The sequence below is a fragment of the Aquila chrysaetos genome, chromosome 10, assembly GCF_900496995.4.
Source record: "Aquila chrysaetos chrysaetos chromosome 10, bAquChr1.4, whole genome shotgun sequence".
In the NCBI taxonomy this organism is placed as follows: domain Eukaryota; kingdom Metazoa; phylum Chordata; class Aves; order Accipitriformes; family Accipitridae; genus Aquila; species Aquila chrysaetos.
In genome coordinates this window covers 30,948,291-30,966,514 of record NC_044013.1, presented here as the reverse complement: position 1 = coordinate 30,966,514, position 18,224 = coordinate 30,948,291, and the positions used below count along the sequence as shown (strand labels likewise).

At 42.3% G+C, this 18,224-nt stretch overlaps 1 protein-coding gene across 9 annotated transcripts in view; it reads right to left on the bottom strand.

Moving 5' to 3' along the window:
- BAZ1B (bromodomain adjacent to zinc finger domain 1B) overlaps positions 1-18,224 on the bottom strand; it is a 52,452-nt gene that overhangs the window by 10,701 nt on the left and 23,527 nt on the right. For all 9 annotated transcript variants that reach the window (XM_030028744.2, XM_041126935.1, XM_030028745.2 and 6 more), the window contains 7 exons: positions 16,570-16,708; positions 15,930-16,060; positions 14,268-14,379; positions 6,717-6,815; positions 6,109-6,286; positions 4,794-4,979; positions 170-317 (listed from right to left, as the gene is read on the bottom strand). In XM_030028744.2, the coding sequence (XP_029884604.1) occupies positions 170-317; positions 4,794-4,979; positions 6,109-6,286; positions 6,717-6,815; positions 14,268-14,379; positions 15,930-16,060; positions 16,570-16,708 (993 nt within the window). The remainder of the gene's footprint in view (positions 1-169; positions 318-4,793; positions 4,980-6,108; positions 6,287-6,716; positions 6,816-14,267; positions 14,380-15,929; positions 16,061-16,569; positions 16,709-18,224) is intronic.

Here is an 18,224-nt window from a genome sequence, read left to right as displayed (position 1 = left end):
CAGGGTCAAATGCTTCTGTGATATCAATGCTTCTGACTGTAAATCCTGACATTCAAAACTCAAAATACAGCCAAAGAGAGTGACAGACTACAAGGGCATGTTGCCTAAGCAGGGCATGGAGAGGTGACAGCGTCCGACTGTTACGCAGGCGTGGGGCAGGAACGCATACCTTTCTTGCGACACACTTTGCATCTGGCATTCTCTGCCGACATATCCCACTTGATACAGGCATCCAGCATCCCGAGCAGCACGTGCATACGGGAGAAGGTCTGGGCCTCACGGATTGCTGTCTTCCACTTCTCCATGGCTGAAGCAACCTGCAGACAGACCTAACAGCTTACAACGAAGCACACAGACACAGCTCGCTACAGTCTGAAGAAGTTTTTATATCCTTTAGCTGGGGCCCTTAATAATCAAAGCTCAACTCTGTATTTCTTTCCTTCCATATAGCCTCAGCAATCCTATTTGTGGTTCATCCATAACCAGCCTCACTGGATCAGACAGTTTGTTCATAACAGTAGAGCCCTTTTGCATTTCATGGCCAGGCTGAAACAACCTATGTGAACTCCACTAAATTCTTGCTCTGGAAGTCTAACCCAAATAATCATCAGGCTAAGAAAATAAAAGGCAGAAATCTAGCACTGTAAAATGCGGGATGAAAGTTAGGAGGCAGCTGGCAACACCACTTGAGCATGGCAGATTCGAGCAGCCTGTGCTGCCCTCCAGTGGGTACTGCAGAGACACTTGAGACCATCAGCAAGGCCTGCCACACGCTTGGTCCTCCTGGTCCTCCGAGCTGCTCAGCTGGCAAAGGGGACTGTGACATCAGCTACAATCAGATTTGACAGGCAAAGCATTTGGAGCCCCAAATACGAAACCAGCTGCTTTCCTGAGACAAGATGACCTCAGAGCATGTCAAATCCCAGAGTTAGCTGTAAGTGAGGATGAAAGCATTAAACCTGAGATTTGCACCAGGGCAACTGCTGGAGTCTGCACATAGCAAGCCACATGCAAAATCTCAAAACTCAGCCCTAGAGGTTTAGAAACAACGTTGTGGTAAATCGGAAATGCACCAGAACAGAGAAGCAATCCAGACCCACCACGTGTTCAACTCCAACATTAATCCTTTGCTTTACAACAATGAGGTGATGGCCTAGACATGACAGGGACATAAGAGGACTCAAGTTAATGTTCTTCTACCCCAGGAGAATGAAAAAACAAACAGTAAAGTGTCAGATGGGAAAATCTAAACTCTGCAGCTGACAGCAATTTGGGAGCCAAACAAAACCCAGGATTTTTGCAGAGTTGCACATTCTCCTCTGACTGAATTTGAGGAAGCACACCATATATTAGATGCTTGGAAAAACACACAAACTGTTCTAAAATGCCAACATCCTTGCTGCCATTGCTAGTATGGAACCTGGAGCCTGAGACATTCAAGACAAACAGAAACCTGCACAGCCTACTGTGGCAGATTACACAGTGCTGTGCTATTTCTTTGCAGAACATTGTTGAGGTGCTTCACATACTGTGTAATTGATTTTCCAAGTAACTGTTCCATGGGTTTTGCTGTTAACATACTGGGTAACTGCTGGGCCAAGATAAATCTGCAAAAGCTGTTGGCAAGTTTTGCTTAGATTTTTCTCCCCAAGCCTGTGGAATTTAACAGATTTTTAGCCTTGCTTCCCAAGCATCATGAGACTATGGCATTTTAGCAGAACCACTATCAAGGGTGTTCAGACCGCCAACTAGGCAAAACAGGAGACTGAAAGAAGTTACTTCAATACCATTTTGACTGGAGAGGAGAAATCTAGCAGGGAAAAGAAAAAAAACCCCACAAAAATACCAAAGGAGAAGTTCTCAGTCCCATTTCAACTTTAGAGTGACAGAAAACTCCTGCTTTGGTACAGGTGGACAAACCTCCAGCTAGAAGGGCTCTTGTCTGGTATCCTAAAATGACAGAAATCTCTCTGAACAGCTGAAATGGTAATTACTTGGTTGTGAAGCTGCTCTTTGAGGTATTGTCTGCAGGTGAAGACTGACCCCCCCATGACTTTTCCCTTGCAAACACCACTGATGGGAAGTAGCTGGGGTAGATAACCTACCCATGCTCTTGACTATGCTCAGGCAGTTGTGCTGCAATTTCACACTGCAAAGAGGTCACATATTCCCTGTCCTATTCTGGGATAGTCCAGAGTGCTGCTGCCACTGGAAAATGGGAATGTTTGCACAAACAGAGGCACAAGACTGATTTTCAGAAACAGCCATAAGCCAGGTCTACACTGCAATCTTTTGCCACTCAGCAGTATGATCTCTAGCTATGTAGCTGAGCCAGCAGGAACCCTTAGTATAGACAATTATGTCAGCAAATGGGTGCCTATTAAGCCATAACTTGTTTCTCACAGGGAAAATGAGACATAACCATACCGCAGGACTGCAATTTCGCTCATATAGTCTGTAAATACATTAAGTGTGTTTTTCCAGTAGGGCTATGCTGTATTTTACCTGCTACGTACTCTCAGTGCAGTTCTGGCTCTAAAAGACTTCATAATTCTTGGCCTATGCAGGAGATTTGTCTTTAAAAGCCTAACAGTCGGGTTTTTTCATCAGATAACTATATCTAAGATCTGGGCTGCTCTTTCAAGGTCATTTATAAAGGTTTTCTGCTTTGGCAAAAAGAAAGCTTGTTCTAGATAAACTGAGGCAAAAAAAAACCCCAAACAAAACCCAAAACCAAAAACCAAACAAACCAACAAACAAACCCAAAACCCCAACAAAAATGTTGAACATTACTTGTAGCTCTACAGATGTCTAGAAATCTCTGAGCCAGATAAAGAAAGCACTGTACTGCATAAATAAATGCTCCAGAGACATCAGCACAACACAAAAGCCAGTGCTCCGGAGACCTGCACAACCACACACTCAGACTGGCAATACTTAAATCTGCACCCATAGACCTATAAGGCTGAGCTGTATAGCTAAGTATACAGTCACATTAGACAAATTGGGTAATACTAGGAAAAGGAAAAAAAAAAAAAAAAAAAGTAACATACGATTACAAGTCCAGCAATAGTCAGAAATCCTACTGTTCCAGCTGGTTTACAGAAGAGAAAGTACAAATCGGGATGTTTCAGTCACACAAAGCACTTTGTCTAACTAGGCTGCTGTAGCCGAAAGTTCTTCAATTGCTAGAATGAAGCACGTTACAGAAGCCTGGCCTTGCTGTAACAAACAATGCTCCGTAACCATATCATTAAGTAAGAGAGCAGTGCTCTAAGGTAGAATGGAGAATCTAACCAAACATTCATGATCAAAATGGCTCAATTTTCAGGCAAATAAAAGCTTAAGTTTGAAATCTGACACGGCTTTAGCAATAGCAGGGAAGTGACCAGGACTCAAATACAGAGCTTAAACTGCTAAATTACTATCCATTTAGATATTGTAGTAAATCTGATGTTATCCTTTAAGTATGCCCTACAGGTATAACCCTTATGGTTATAGCTATAAGACACATTGGAGTAAGGCATGATATGGTGTTGCTGTAGATACAGGAAATGTGATGATTCAGGCCCTTTCTGTCTCAGACATAACTGTTTTTTACAGCTCTGTATTCTGCTGATAGCTTTTAGGATAAGGTAGCCTTCCATTCCCTTTGCACTAAGGACTGAAAGACTCAAAGTTAGCAAAGTGTAAATACTTCAGGACAACTGAAGAATGTGAGAACTTCTACTGCCTATCCAAATATCCTGCTAACGTGGCAATGACACAGCATAGCAAAGACTGGATGTTCAGACAACAAGGGTTCAGCATACACTGACAGGAGCTTTAAAAAAAAAAAACAAAAAAAACCCAAAAAAAACGAGCCACAAAAACTCCCACACCCCAGCACCCGTCAAGCATCTAATACTTCCTTTTTAAGCTAGGAATTTCAAATGCTTCTGTTGATCCAACTCTGATCTTGCTACTTCTGCTGAAGTCAGTGATCAATCAGGGCAGAGCACTTTGAAGGGGGCAGTGGGGTAAGTTTTGCCATTGGACACTAATGTCCCATTCAACTGAGTGCACAGAAACTACCCCTGAGCACTAGTATCTTTCTTAGGATGAAACACTGGTACAGCTCAACTGCCTGCAGGACCCTACCAAATCCTCTGCAGCTCTTCTCCATCCCTTCTGAGCTTTGATTTGGAAAGCTATGTATTTAGCTCCACAAGACCACTTTTCTACTGCAGGCACATACAGTTTGTTTGTCCAGATGTCCAGACAAGCTGAGTGCAACCCACAGCTTGGCATCTTCTGTGGGTGTCTCCACACATACACTGACTTGTGCCTCTTCTTGCATAACGCTGGTATTTACCTGAACCTAACTCCCTTGCAGTCACCGAAACCTCAACGTGTCCCTCCTTTTCTTTATGGATCAAAGGCAATAAACCACCATCAGTCCTCTCTGATGGATACAACTCCTGTTAAGTTCTGTAAAAATGCTCCATAATACGCTTTTATTACAGTACCCAACTTGTGTGAGGAACTGCACAAAGAAGTCAAATATTTGACTTGACCCATTTCCTGTTCACAGACAAAGTTAACTATAATTCCTCAGTATGATTTTCATTTTGCCAATACCTTTACTCTTCAAAATAAACAGGGAACACCTGGCCCCATAAATGACAAACCCACTGCACTCCAAACTTGGAATGAGGAGAAGCTGCTTAGGATTTAGTACTTGATGAAATGTATTGTCCCTGCTCAAAGAGTTATAGTACAAGACCAAAAGAGAGCCCTGACATGAACAATACCTTAGCTTCTTCTGCCATTTTCTTGTCTTCATCTATCTCCTCAGCCTTGGCAATGTAGTCCTCTCCTTGATGTTTCCTTCTCTTCTGCTTGGGGGCCATGAAACCTTGCAGAAACTTCTTAACAACACCAGCTTGGAGTGCAATCACACACTCTCCAAAATCCTTCAAGCTCTCTAGTGAGTATACCTGTTAGGGAGAGCATATGATCATGTAACAGTTGGACATTACTCTGTGCTGTTTTAGGTGGGTCTGTTCTGCAAATGGATACATGTGACACTTAATGCAGTATTGTTATCTACCATACTTGGTTATGGAATCGGCATATTACTGCTGCTTCTGCTAGAATTCACACATAGCTGATGATCATGCATAGCACTGTTGAGAAAAAAGCATCATGCCTTAAAAACAAACAAAAAAACCCCCCAAAAAACCCAAACCCAAAACACCCACCTCACACCCAAAACCAAACCACCCCCCCAACCCAAATCCATGATGACCATGACGACTAAGCACTAAGCCATTCTTCCACTCCTTTAGTGACTTCACTTTTCCCCTCCTCTTAACACTTATGGTCTCATCTACACAGAGAAGTCTCTGCAGTGACTCAGGATGCCGCTTAAACAGAGCTTTAATCATTCCAAGCCAGACAATGTCATCCTTTGGTAGGAGGAGCATGCACAAGTCACAGAAGTGTGTACTCTACCCACATGAGGCAGCCTTATCCCCTCCTAAAGACACTCAATGCACCAGTAATGCTCATGTGAGTTAGCTGAACTAGCCAGAGCACTAAAAAGTCATACTTCAGTTCACTGCACAGTAACTTCCTTGTGCTGACATATCCATGAACAGAACATCCTTTAGGTCCTGGAACTGGGACACAATCATTATTCCAAGCCTAAAGTGGTCTGAATTTATGAAAAAAACAAACACCCCAAACAACAAAAACCCCAAACCTCAAAAATGGAAAACTGCTGTCTCAACAAGACATGCTGGCTTTGACGGAGAAGCTAAAAATCAGCTACCTGCAAAGAGTTCTGTTAATGCTCCATAAAAAAGTCTGCCACCAGATGAAGGAAATAGGACAATTTAACAGCTGTGCAGGACACCTAGCTCCAACATTATAACCTACCTACACCAAAAGGACCTCAAGCCAGCAGCTGTGTAATCTTGAAATAATAGTTTAGAAAAAGAGGACACATGAGAACACTGATTTTCCTGATCCTCTTGTCTGAGGAGAACAAAAGACTCAAGACCTTCCACAGAAAGTATCAGCTCATGCTTGTCTTGCTCAGTACTACTTTGCCTGTTCACTCACTCTTGCTTCATATTCTGGTGTCACATCAACATATCCCAAGCCTCCTTTTTGCAGCCGAGTTGCAACCTCAATGAGATCACTTCGGAGGTAGTTCAGTAGTTCCTGGTTGCCATCACAGGATTTGAGGCCCAAGTTCTGTTTCCGAGCCAAATGGATAGAATGCGTGATGTCCTGATACCTGGAAAATCAAAATCAATCTTTGAATACATGCAGACCACTGCCCTGTGTGCTGTGCAGGCACTGGGGCAACAATGGTGTCCATCATGATCTACATGCTCCACCAGTGCAGAACGTTCTTTGAAAGACACTTGAAAGCACATGGTAGTTCTGACTCTGTGAGTGAAACAGCACTGCCATTGTTTCCAGCAGCAAGGAGCAATTTAAAGACTGACAGAACCTCTTCACAGCTGAGAACATTACTTATCAAGAACTTGCAGGTACTGCCCAAGAAAAACAGCCATTTCTCATCTTCAATATCCTCCCCTCTTCAGCACAGGCACAATCAAAGCAAAGCACAGAATGCTGCCCCAGGAATGGAAAGGCTTGCTGTGATGAGGATACGCATTGACTTTGAGAAGGCACACAGAGAAAAAAAATAGCAGGCTCACCTTTTCTCCAAACGCTCCTTTAGCTGGCTCTCTCTTACTCCTTGTGGGTGCAGGCAATCCAGCAGCTCATCCAAATCCTTCTGACTGTCACAGAGAAACCTGAAAGATATAACATGCACCAACATCAGCTAACCTATCTCTGCAGCAAGGCAATTCCTTTTTTTAAATAATTCACAAGTGTTAGGCAGGGATGACAAGTAACCTATATCCCAACCCCACAGAGCAAGGTGAAACACTTCAGTAATGCTGGCATAAGCATTCTGACTCAGACTGGCCTCATTTCAAGGTCCCCAAATGTAGCCAATTCCAGGGTAAGAAAAATAAAAACAAAATAAACACAGAGCTGATTTATAGATTTTTCCCCATTAAGTTTATTAAAACATTGGCATTTGAATTTAGTCATCTACCCCAGGGATTACATTCACTAAGTCGCAGTCAGTTTAAGTAATCTGAATGTCATTTTAGATGCACTAGAAAACATTAACGTGCTATACGCTGCATAGCATAGCAATTTAATCATTCTTTCTGCAGTGCCTTCAACTTCTTTCATTAACCCAAGAAGTTCCTATATTAACAAAGGGTATGTCCTAGCTTATACCACAATTGCTGATGATGTAGATTTGTGACTGAAGGTTATGCCCTCCGCAAGTGCAGAAGTCCTCCTTTTTTCAGAAGCTCATCTTAACTTGAAAGTTCAAATGCAGTATGTGAAAACCATATTCATTAGCTTTAAACCTTTCTGCTCAGAAAGTCTTTCAGGACAGCAATGGTAATTGGCAGTTAGCTGAATCTAAAAGGGGAAAACTTTTGCAGAATTCTCTACACAAGAGAGAATTCTCTCTGCAATTCCGGAGTACAATCAAGTTCTAATGCTGGGTTGCAGATTAAACTAGCTTTAAGACAGCCTGAAATTCTGCTCTTTTGCCTCTTTTTTTTTTTTTTTCCAACTCTATTCTAGGATGCCAGGGAGCCTCCTCACCTGATGGGGGCGGGGATTCAATCTGAGTTTCAGAGCTCATTTACAGAAAATAAGACTAATTACATATCTTCTAGAAAAGGATTGGTCTTTAGAAGAGGGAAGTGAGGGAATAGCAAAATCAACCTGATATGGAAACAACTGCAAAGGACCACTATGTGATCCTTACCAGCCACAGAGAAGACTCCAGATCTAATTTTTCTTCTTGGGCACAAGCTCAGATGAGCCAAGCAAGAACTAGAGAAAGATGCTGTTCTGGCTCCTCTTGGAATAACAGTATCCGCAATGCTTATTTTTCTGGCAGAAATACTTACTAAATATCATATCTGAAAAGAAAATATTTCAGAGTTCTAGTATGCTCATATTAGGGCAATGGCCTCACAATTTGCATTCAGTTAGTAAATTACTCTAATAAAACATATGATTAACTGTTTAAAAATGGAAGAAAAATAGTTTCTTGCCAGTCACCCGCTTCAGTATACTCCAACCCTGCAAAGCATCCTCACTTTGCACACTGAGGTAAAATCTTTTGGCCACCACTATTCTCTGCACACCCTCCCTGCGAGAAACAGGACAGAGCAGTTCCAAATATCTTTCACCCACTAGAGCCTAGCACAGGCACTTCAAAAGTAGCAGCGATTAAGGACTAGTCATAGAATCCAACAGGCATTCACATAAGCCTCTAACAATATAACTTGTGTCTTTTTCTTATAGATGCCACTTATGGCGACTAGCATTCCTACATTCACTGGAAGGTCTACAGACAGACCACTGCAAGAACTAACTTTTTTAAGTCTACTGGACTTCTGCTAAATAAAGAGAAATTTCTCTAGAATATTTGGTATCAAATTGCTTCCAAACCCTCAGGGCAAATCTTGGGATTGGTCCTAAGCAATATTTCAATATGAATAATCTGTCACAATATGGGAATGGCGTAAACGAAGCTTCAAAACAGTTGCCCTGCAGATACCCAGCAGAGGACTATTTCTCAGGCACGCTGAGAAGGTTGCCTAGGTCATGATGAAACAACATCAGTCACTGCTGGTGATACACCACAGAATCCAGTTGGAAAAATATCTGATAAGACCATGCCTGAGCTTTCTCAGCTTTCCCCCATGGCTGCAAATCTAATGGGGGAACATCCTCCACAGTTTTATCTTACTGTAAAAATGAAAGGGCACTGAAAACAACATATGGCACTTGGATTCGCCAGTGTTATGTTGTTTGGGGAAAGACAATGCAAGTTGCTGGCCAGTGTGAGGATATCCTTTTATGAAAGCTAGTGTTAAGCCCTGGCACAACTTTGTTCCTGCTGAAAAAGAAATGGGACAGGGAAGGGAGAAGATCTGCAACAGGTACTGGAGTCTTCCCAATTCACCCTGAGAGTAAGAACTGGGATTTCTGGGAGAGGGAACTGTTCTACATTAGCTTGAACTCAAATGTGCATAATATAAACATATCAAAGAAGTACCTGTGTTAATTTGATTGGTGACACCTTGCTGCTCTGTGCAGCCACAGTTCCTAGTTCTCAACCTAGCTCCATATGCTCCCTACTACATGAAAGAACCACCTGCATCTCCAACTAGGGCTCAACCAGCATGAGGCTGGGAGCATGGATATGATAAGACAGGGCTGGCATTTTAAACAGGGGAGGCAATAAGGCTATGAGCTTGTGGGTCTTGGTAAGAGTGTGGGGAAGGCAACAGGTGCCCTTCATGTGCCCTGACACAGAGCTTAGTAACATAATCCAGAGTGATGGGAAAGATGCCTTTGGGAGAGTCAAGACCAGATGGACGTCTTCAAACTGATCTGAAAGGGGGAAATCCTGACTGGGGTAAGGGCTTTCCACACCCCTAAATAACAGTCTAGATTCTTTTCTTACATTTCTGGCAGCACAAGCCAGTAGACTGGTCAGCAATCAAAACAGAAGGGACAAATGGCACAAACACCAAGTCAAAAGGAGCTCTCAGTATTCACTGAGGCTGAATATTCCTACCTGTTCTCAGGCTACAGGCTGCAAGGGACAGAGGAAGGTATAAAACCTGGACTTCAGACTAGGGAATGAAGAAATCAAGAGGACAACATCTAGAGGAGCCCAGGATCAGTACCTGCTCTGGAGGGCTGGTGGAAACAGGGGAACTCCATCTGTAGAATATAGGCGTGAGAATGGAGTCTGTCAGCACCCACTCATGGTTAACTCAAATTGTCTGCTGAGGGGACCCGCCATATCATGGTGTATTCCTAATAGATGAAGAACAACGGGAGTTACTCTGCAGAGATGCCACTCTTTCCAAAATTCATCTGCTTTCTGACCAGGATGAGCAAGAAGTTTCCTGCATAGTAATATACTGCGAAGGTTGTGATTAACCCGTGGTTCTTGCAGGGAAGACCAGTACGTACACAGCTCACAAAGCACTATGGTATGGACAAAAGACTTTTTCAGGGACCATGTGCCCAGAAGCTTTAAATGGAGAGATTTTTTAATAAGCATCAATATCAGTGAAAGTGGTGCACAATGTTAGAAAGGGGACTGGTCCATCTGTCTGGAGAAGACAGAAGTAACCAAGCATTTATGATTCTGAATGAGAACAATGATTCAGCCTCTGCGCTTTTAGGACAGAACACTGGGCCCTCTTCTTTTTGGGGACAAAGTACTGAAAGCAGAAACCACTCGAAATACTGTTTCTGGAGCTCTTGGCAGAAGTATGGAATCTATTTCTCCCTTTATCAATGTCCTACCAGTTCCCATTAAGGAGAAAAGGGGCAGGACCCCGAAATACAACCATTCATGGAGTTAATTTAGTGTTCATTTCAAAGTCTCATCACTCTAGAGTACAAAAGGGTAAAGCTAAAGATGCTCTATGTGCACTGTGAGGCTACTCTCAATCCCACATTAGATGTACTACTGGGAAAAAAAGACAAGATGGCAGGAGTTAAAGCAGAACACAAAGAAATGAAACTTCCTATGCACCACATGCTAACATTATGAGTTACAGCTGAACAAGTCCTTGTATCCCAACAACAAGGGGTGTAGATATCCAAGGACTTCACTGTGGTCTCAGGGCTTCTCAGGGTGTGCAAGGACAACGTGCAAAAAGCAGCCAAGGAGGAGACCCTTCCATAACCATCTATGCTCATGTGAGTCCATGAGATTGGAGAGATCAATGGCAATGGCCACAGAGGGAAATACAGTAATAGGAATACAGATTTCCTCAGAGGGAAGTTCTAGTTACTGGCTATCCCCTGAAATAGCATCTCTCAGGTTGTCACTTGTCTTTTTGTGGAAGCTTACCTGTAAATGGTGACAGCTGTCAGATAGATACTTAGCAAACAGGCTCTTTGCAGTTCTAGAGCTTTAAAGAAAAGTCTCTCAGCTGAGGAAGCTTACTGCTTATCTGTGGAAATGGCTTTAGGTGGCCCTGTCAGTTAGGAGAAAGTCATGCAGACCAGCACAGAAGAATGCTAAGTTAGAAGTAGTTACCTTTGCTTTGAAAACCTGCCATTGTGCCCCCTGCTCACTTTAAGGGCATGAAGGCCTACACCTGGCTCAGATCTTCCATTTTCATTGGAAGACCTCACCTCAACATCCTGACACCAGCAACCTGCTTGGCAGGCAATGCACACAGGCATGATACTCTCAGTAAAAAAAACAGCAAGTGCTGTGATTGCTAGCAGTCTTTCCTAGCAGGTACCAAAAAGGACAGAAATCAAAGACACTGTGGCTTAACAGCCAGGCCAAAAAAAAATCCCAGCCAGCTCAGCATCTTATTTCTGAGTGGCAAAAAGGCAGAGCAGACATGCAGTGACAATTCTTCACCCTGCCCCCACAGATTTTAGCATCTGCTGGTTTGAGGACTTCCTTGTGTGCCAGGACAAGAACCTTTGTGCTTAATACTCCTCAGTGAACTCCTTTCAGCAATTTGTCCAACTGGTACTTTGAACAGGTAACAAATTTGAAGATCCACAGCAGCTGGTAGCAGTGAGTTGTATGCATCAGCTGTATGATCTGAAGTAGTACTTTCCTATTTCAAAACTGCCATTTGCTAGTTTGATTTCCTGATCCCTTTTTTCTGCATCAAAAGAAAATCCTCTTTCTTTAGGAGACTTCCCCATTCTCCTCTAGCATTACTCTCCATCTCCCTGCTGAGATACAAATTAGAGTATTTCTGTAACTTTTTTTGTATTTCTTAGCCAATTATTCACTCATGAGAAGAGCTTCCCTCTTATCCTAAGGCAGGCCCTGTAACAACAGATCTTGTGAAGCAAGACTGTTCCCCAAGAGGGGGGGGGGGGGGGGGGGGGAATTGTTTTGCCCTTAGTCTGTACTTTGGTTTATCATCCTTTTTTATTTCCTTCATTTAGACTCAATCATGGCTTTTAAGTAGGTCTTCTTATTTTTAATAGCTTCCTTATCCTGATGTGAACCATACTGAGAATGTTTTGTTATTGTTGCTGCTGTTTTGTTCCCAAGTTTCCTCAAACCTTTTTTCAAAGGTAGGAGGCAGCACTTGCTTTGACCATCTAGTATGGAAACTTTAAGACAATCTCTCTGAAAGCATTTTAGGCTTTTGGCTGCCACTTTAAGCTTCCCCCCCAACAAACTTCTTAATTCTTTTTGTTGTTCTCTTTTCAAAAAAAGAGCAGAATACCACATATATTATGGCCACTTCATACAAATCAGCTCTCAGTAACAGAATATAATTCAGTCCCAAGAGTACACAGGACATGGTTCAAAGAGCTGCTTCTCCTGGGCTGTATGACTAGTTACTTCATAAAGCATTCCTACCTTTGTAACCACTCCGATCACTCTCAGCATGTCACAGAGTTGCCACCTGATAGAGCAATTCAACACTGTAACATCAAATACTATGCTTTTTCAAGTTCAGCCTGGAGTTACAAATCGCAGGGATTCTGCGTTAACTTAACTCATCCGATTTGCCTCTATGTTCATCTTCAGCTTATACCAATATGTGCTATTAATTTAAGCTACTGTTTTCCTTATATAATTTGTTTTGCTACTGGAACACATCTTGCCACCTCTGCTGAATGAAGATCAAGTATTAGAACACACAGTTAGAAAGAGCAGAGAGGACTTCCCTGTGGATCGTACTGTCCTCTGCAACCTCCTGTTTAGCACCCATTCCCTAGGAAAGCCCAATTGCTTGAATTTTGGCCATGTGACAAGATGTGCAAAGGACTAGACTGAAAAAGGGGTGGAGATTTGGCATGGCAATATTGGACAGAGTGAAGGCATGCAGAAGAAACTCTGCTATCTCCTATGATCTGCTAGCAATGAAAGAGAAGGGGTAGAGCAATACAAAGGAGTCAGCACTCAATGCTGATGGTTTAGATGAATCAAGACATCGATAAATTTCAGTCTCTCTGACAGTTCCTGGTGGGGGAGCAGGAACATCTTTAGTAAAGTAGTTCTAATTTGCAGCAGTGGAACTATGCTTTGGAGCTAAGCTCACAACTTGTGATATTTATCAAAGACCAAGTAACTCCACTTTGTGTGTCAGCAGTGGAAAACTCTGGGGAAAAGCTACTGCTAATAGGGGACCTGCAGAAGCAAGTACTTTGTGACAGTAACTTCTCAGTCTTATCTAGAAAAAAAAAAATGCAGAGTCCTTCATAGGTAGTTTAGTAGGTAAAGCTGTAGCCAGTAGTTTCTGGCACAGGGACACTGCTGATTGCTCCTTACCACACAGGGCAACAGCTGACATAGGAGATTTTCTTTAAAGATAAAAGACATTGGTAGGGCCAAGTACTGGAGCAAGTCCCAATCAAACATGCCAAAAGGTATTGTTCAAATTTGATTCACTTAAAAGACAGGCTAGTGGCTACTGCTTGGCATTGGGAAGCATTAAAGGGATAACAAGGGAAGAATAATTTTGCTAAGCTATAATTATCAGTAGCAACAAAAATCAACTCCATGATATGGTGCTATAGGAGAACAAATGGACACCACCATAGTCTGCTGTGAAGCCTAGGAAGAAGACACTGACAAGGAGCTGTAGGATGGCTCTGCATGTCTTACACAGTACAAGAAGACGCAGGATATAGGCCTGTCTCCAAAGATCTCAATGCGGACTTTAATTTTGTGTGCTCAAGGACCTCATGTGCCACAGTTTAGGTCTGCTGAGATGAACCATGAATAGCTAGGTCACTGCTCCCCTCCTCCTCCCCCCCCCCCCTTTTTTTTTTTTTTACAGTAATGCTTACGAGTACTGAAAAAAGCACACAGCAATTCTTTTAAAATAACAATTCTTCTGAATATAAAATATTTAAAAAGCAATACATCGAAGTAGCATTTACCAGCCTAATTTATACTGGCTTGAAGACTGATTGATTAGGTTGATCATAATGGTTCCACTGGCTCTTGGACTGGCTGCCCTATTAGCCATTCACTACTAGTAATAGTATCAGTAAGAGAGGCCTGGAGAGCTGCTAAGCTAATCCAACTGTTAAGTACTGAAAGAGTAATAGGTATATAGTAGGGTCCATCAAAAGAAATCTGTCTAGTTTCCTTGACCTCTATGCTTTGAGTACTTCACAGCTATAAAAGCATGTGTTACCATAAGTTCTGTCCCTGCTTCGGTGCAGTGGTCTCTGTGGGAAGGTCTGCAGCATGCACAGACCGGTGAAGCTTGCTCACTCTGCCATCGGTGCCAGTGCTCCTCCGCTTGTCTGTAAAAGAAAAGCACAAGCTCAAGTGTATTCTCCTTCATCTTCCTCAGTAAGCATTTTTATTTTGCAAAAACTAACCTATCTCCAGGTAAGTGTTTATATTCAGCATCTAGGCCAGCAATACATTTGTCAGGGAAAACTAATCCAGCATTAGTTTGCTAAAGCTCACAGTATATGCATTTATAGAAATACGAAAAAAGATAACAGATTTTTAAAGAAATTACTGCATCATAAAGCACATACATAAAATTAAGAAAAGCACTCCTACTATTTCAAATACATAAAACTAGTTTCACTTTTTAGCTACATACTGAAAAAGTACTTTTAGAACTGAATGGGTTATAAATAAGATGTATTTGTATTTCTGAGCATCTCAGACACTCTGACATGAATTTAAACCTTTCCTTATTTAAGCCTTTGCTTCTTAAGTTTCAAAAGGAACGTGCTGAAATCTTGCACACTAGCTGGGCAAATACACAGGCAGCTGTTGAGAAATTAATGCAGCTGGAAGCAAGCTGGTGTACAGGAACATGGCTGGTCAATATTTGAAAAAGTTCACATAAGAAAATATACCCATCGAGGGCCACTAATGATACTACCTGCAGCTCAACAAGACACCAAGACACAGATGGCTGGAAAGTTACATGCTGGATGAAGTATCTCATTGTAGGTTTGCCCCGTTTCATTCTTCTACAGATGTCTACTCTGCCCATTGTCCAAGACAAAATACCACCAAGTGAGGGCTCTCTGATTTAACTCAATATAGCCCCTCACATGCAGTATTGCTGTAGATGGACTCAATGCCAGCCTATGATGTTTCAAAAGCAAGAAATGATCAGGACTGAAACTGCAACTGGAGTCAGATCATAACACACTCTTCTGTACCAAGACCTATTTCCACACAGAAGTGTTAAGTTTCCCTCCCCACAGACGGGTTTTTGTGCATGTCCAAGTTCTGCTTGCAAGGCTCCTTGTCAGCCAGGCAAAATTACAGAGGAAGCACTAGAACTTCAGCTAGTCCTTGGACCTCACCTGCACGTTCAGTAAGAGGGCTGCTTGCCAAAATGGCCTCAATCAGCAAAGCTATAGGTATCTATAAGACTGTTCTGCTTGATACTATTTCACAGGTTAATCTGGGAGTCTTGCCACTGGTGGAACGTTAGCATTGTGATGGATACCCTCACTCTCTGCAACACACAACTGACTACTTGTCCAAGAAGTCTAGCACACTGCAACTGAGCACGTTCAGAGTAAACCAGAGGGATTAGTCCACAATTGACATCAACCTCACTGCTTTTAAGAGAGAGGTGATTGTGTCCCACAGTCCTTATGTGGCACATTGCAGGCAGTCTCAAGACCTGCAGCAGCAGGAAGATCATCATGAGCATCGGACTCTCCTGTGTGCAGGCTTCTGGAGTTTAAAGGCGGCTTAAATCAGAGTACCCCATGAAAACACTCCGACTAGACAGTTCTCCCTCACATTCACAAATCCATTCTAACAGTCAGACAGCAACAAAGGAAATACCCACAGAGAAGCAGGCTAATCATACCTCCTGAGCTGTAGTCCTTTTTAAAATCTTCTTTTTTCTGATGGGGAAGGATGAATCTGTAGTCTATACTATCATGTACCCAGCCTTTCTCAATGAACAAGCCAGGAACCTCATCCGAAAACAGCCAATACCTGTAGAAAACATGTATGTTAACAGGTACCTGTCTCCTCTTTTTGGCTAGTTACACACATCCACTTCTATTTGCATAGAGGGAAGAAGCAGCTGTGTGCTTGACTCAATAAAAACTGAATGCATGTATATCTTTAAATTGGCACAGCTGAGAAACATGAAAAGCTTTTATTAGAATCCATTCTAAGCGCATTCCTGTGCAACAAACATAAAAAAAAAAAAAAAAAGCAGCTGGTAATTAGGTTCTTGAGCACTGATGCAAGCACTTGAAGCTCTACAGGCTAGTGGATCCTGACCTCCACAAGAAGGCCTCAAAAAGCTGGCCATGTAAACCAGTGAAGGCCATTACACTCTATATACACAAAAAACTCACTTCGGCACTCCTCCACAGTTCAGTTGACAGGAAGTCCTCTCAACATCCTCCATATCAATCATTTCTTGGGGACCGCTATCTGATAAAGCTCCTCTCAAGAGGGGAGAGCTAGCAGCTCAGGATCATTTCCTTTCCTACCTGTTATGATTACGATCGGTGCCGACTGGGGTCCTGCGCATCACCAGCTTTGCTTTGGCAATTCCATCCTGGAAAGTTTTCTCAGCTGCAGCTTTATGCTTTCGGATTCTTTCTTCCTCTGCTTCTTTCTCCATTCTCACTGTTGGAATTAGCACAGAGAAGTATTAGATTTCTTTTATTGTATCCAGGCATCAACATTCTCTTTTATTTTACTACATCATGGGGGTAAAAAAAAAATATTTATTGGTGACTTTGGTTAATATTCTTTTAGCACAGCCACCCACCCTTCAACTTACTTTACACCCACTATTCTAGAAAAAACTCAAGAATTAAGTCAAGGCATAAGGATGAACTGGGCTGAGGTAAGAGGAAAGTCTGGATAAAAATTGTCTGGAGGAATTAGTCCTCATTATTATTTCTCATTCTAGACCAACAAAGTGATATCCATTGCTGTGCAGTCCCATATAACAACAGGGTCAAAGATCTTTAGCTACAGCACAGTATATGACAAGGACTTCTGCTATGGCCAGCTCAAGTGTTGGGAGCGGTCCAGCTGTGACACTACAGAGGTCAGCGTGGCTAATAGACACCTGCATTTCCACAACTGCAGCTGTGAGGAACACTCTCCCCACAACCTTACCTACCAAAAAACCAGATCTGGCACAACAGAGACCTCTTCCAGGCACAACTGTCTCACAACAGTGACCAAGTCACATCTCGTAACACCTCATGCTTTCCCATATATGCTATGATGTGGAAAAGCATTAAAATAGAACCCTCAGGTTTCCCACTCATGACAGAAGTATTGGAATTTCAGTAGCTCTCAATATCCATTGCTGTTGACAAAAAAAGAAGGGAAGAAAAATATGTAGTGGCCTAAATCCTGGCATCACAGGGTCCCTGGCAAGAGCCTTACAGAACAAAACATGTCATTTCACATGTCTAGGTAAGGAGCAAGAAGGAAGGCAGCTTCTGCCACAAGACCAAACATTAAGGTCAACAGGATTTATGCTCCTCATGATGGTTCAAGAGTCTCTACACTTTTGCCCATCTCTGAAGAATAGGTGTACTTCCACCAAGAACTGCCTGAACAAAAAGGAACAAAACATGAAAATGAGTCACACTGACTCTTCAGAGACTGACCTCAGTCTAACAAAAACATCACCCCTTCATGACTTTCACAAAAGGCTATGGGCAACATTCTTTTGTGTCCGGAGAAAACTTGAGGAAAAAAATAAAAAGGATGAAGAAATGAAGACTTATCTTTACATCACAAAGCAGGGTTTGAAGCAGATGTAATGAGACCATATGGAAGGGGTGAGGTGGACTGGGGCAGGTAAAAGTGAGCATATAGATATCATATGTTGGCTGCTGTCCCAGGGAGAAAGCTAACTTTTTGCTAGGACTTTTCCCAGGGCTACTAACCTATTCTTCATCTTGCAGCTGTCTTCTGTATAAAGATAGGTTTGATAACAGTTGATTAGTAAATACCTGGTAAGTCTCTGAAGTCCTGCCAAATGTAATCAATCCTGACTGATTAGAGGAGACATACTGAAAAACATACCTTTGCATTTGTTACACCAACTCGATATACCAGCTTTTATATAATAATATAGTAACAGCATACCAATTTACATTCATTGCAGCATGGCAAA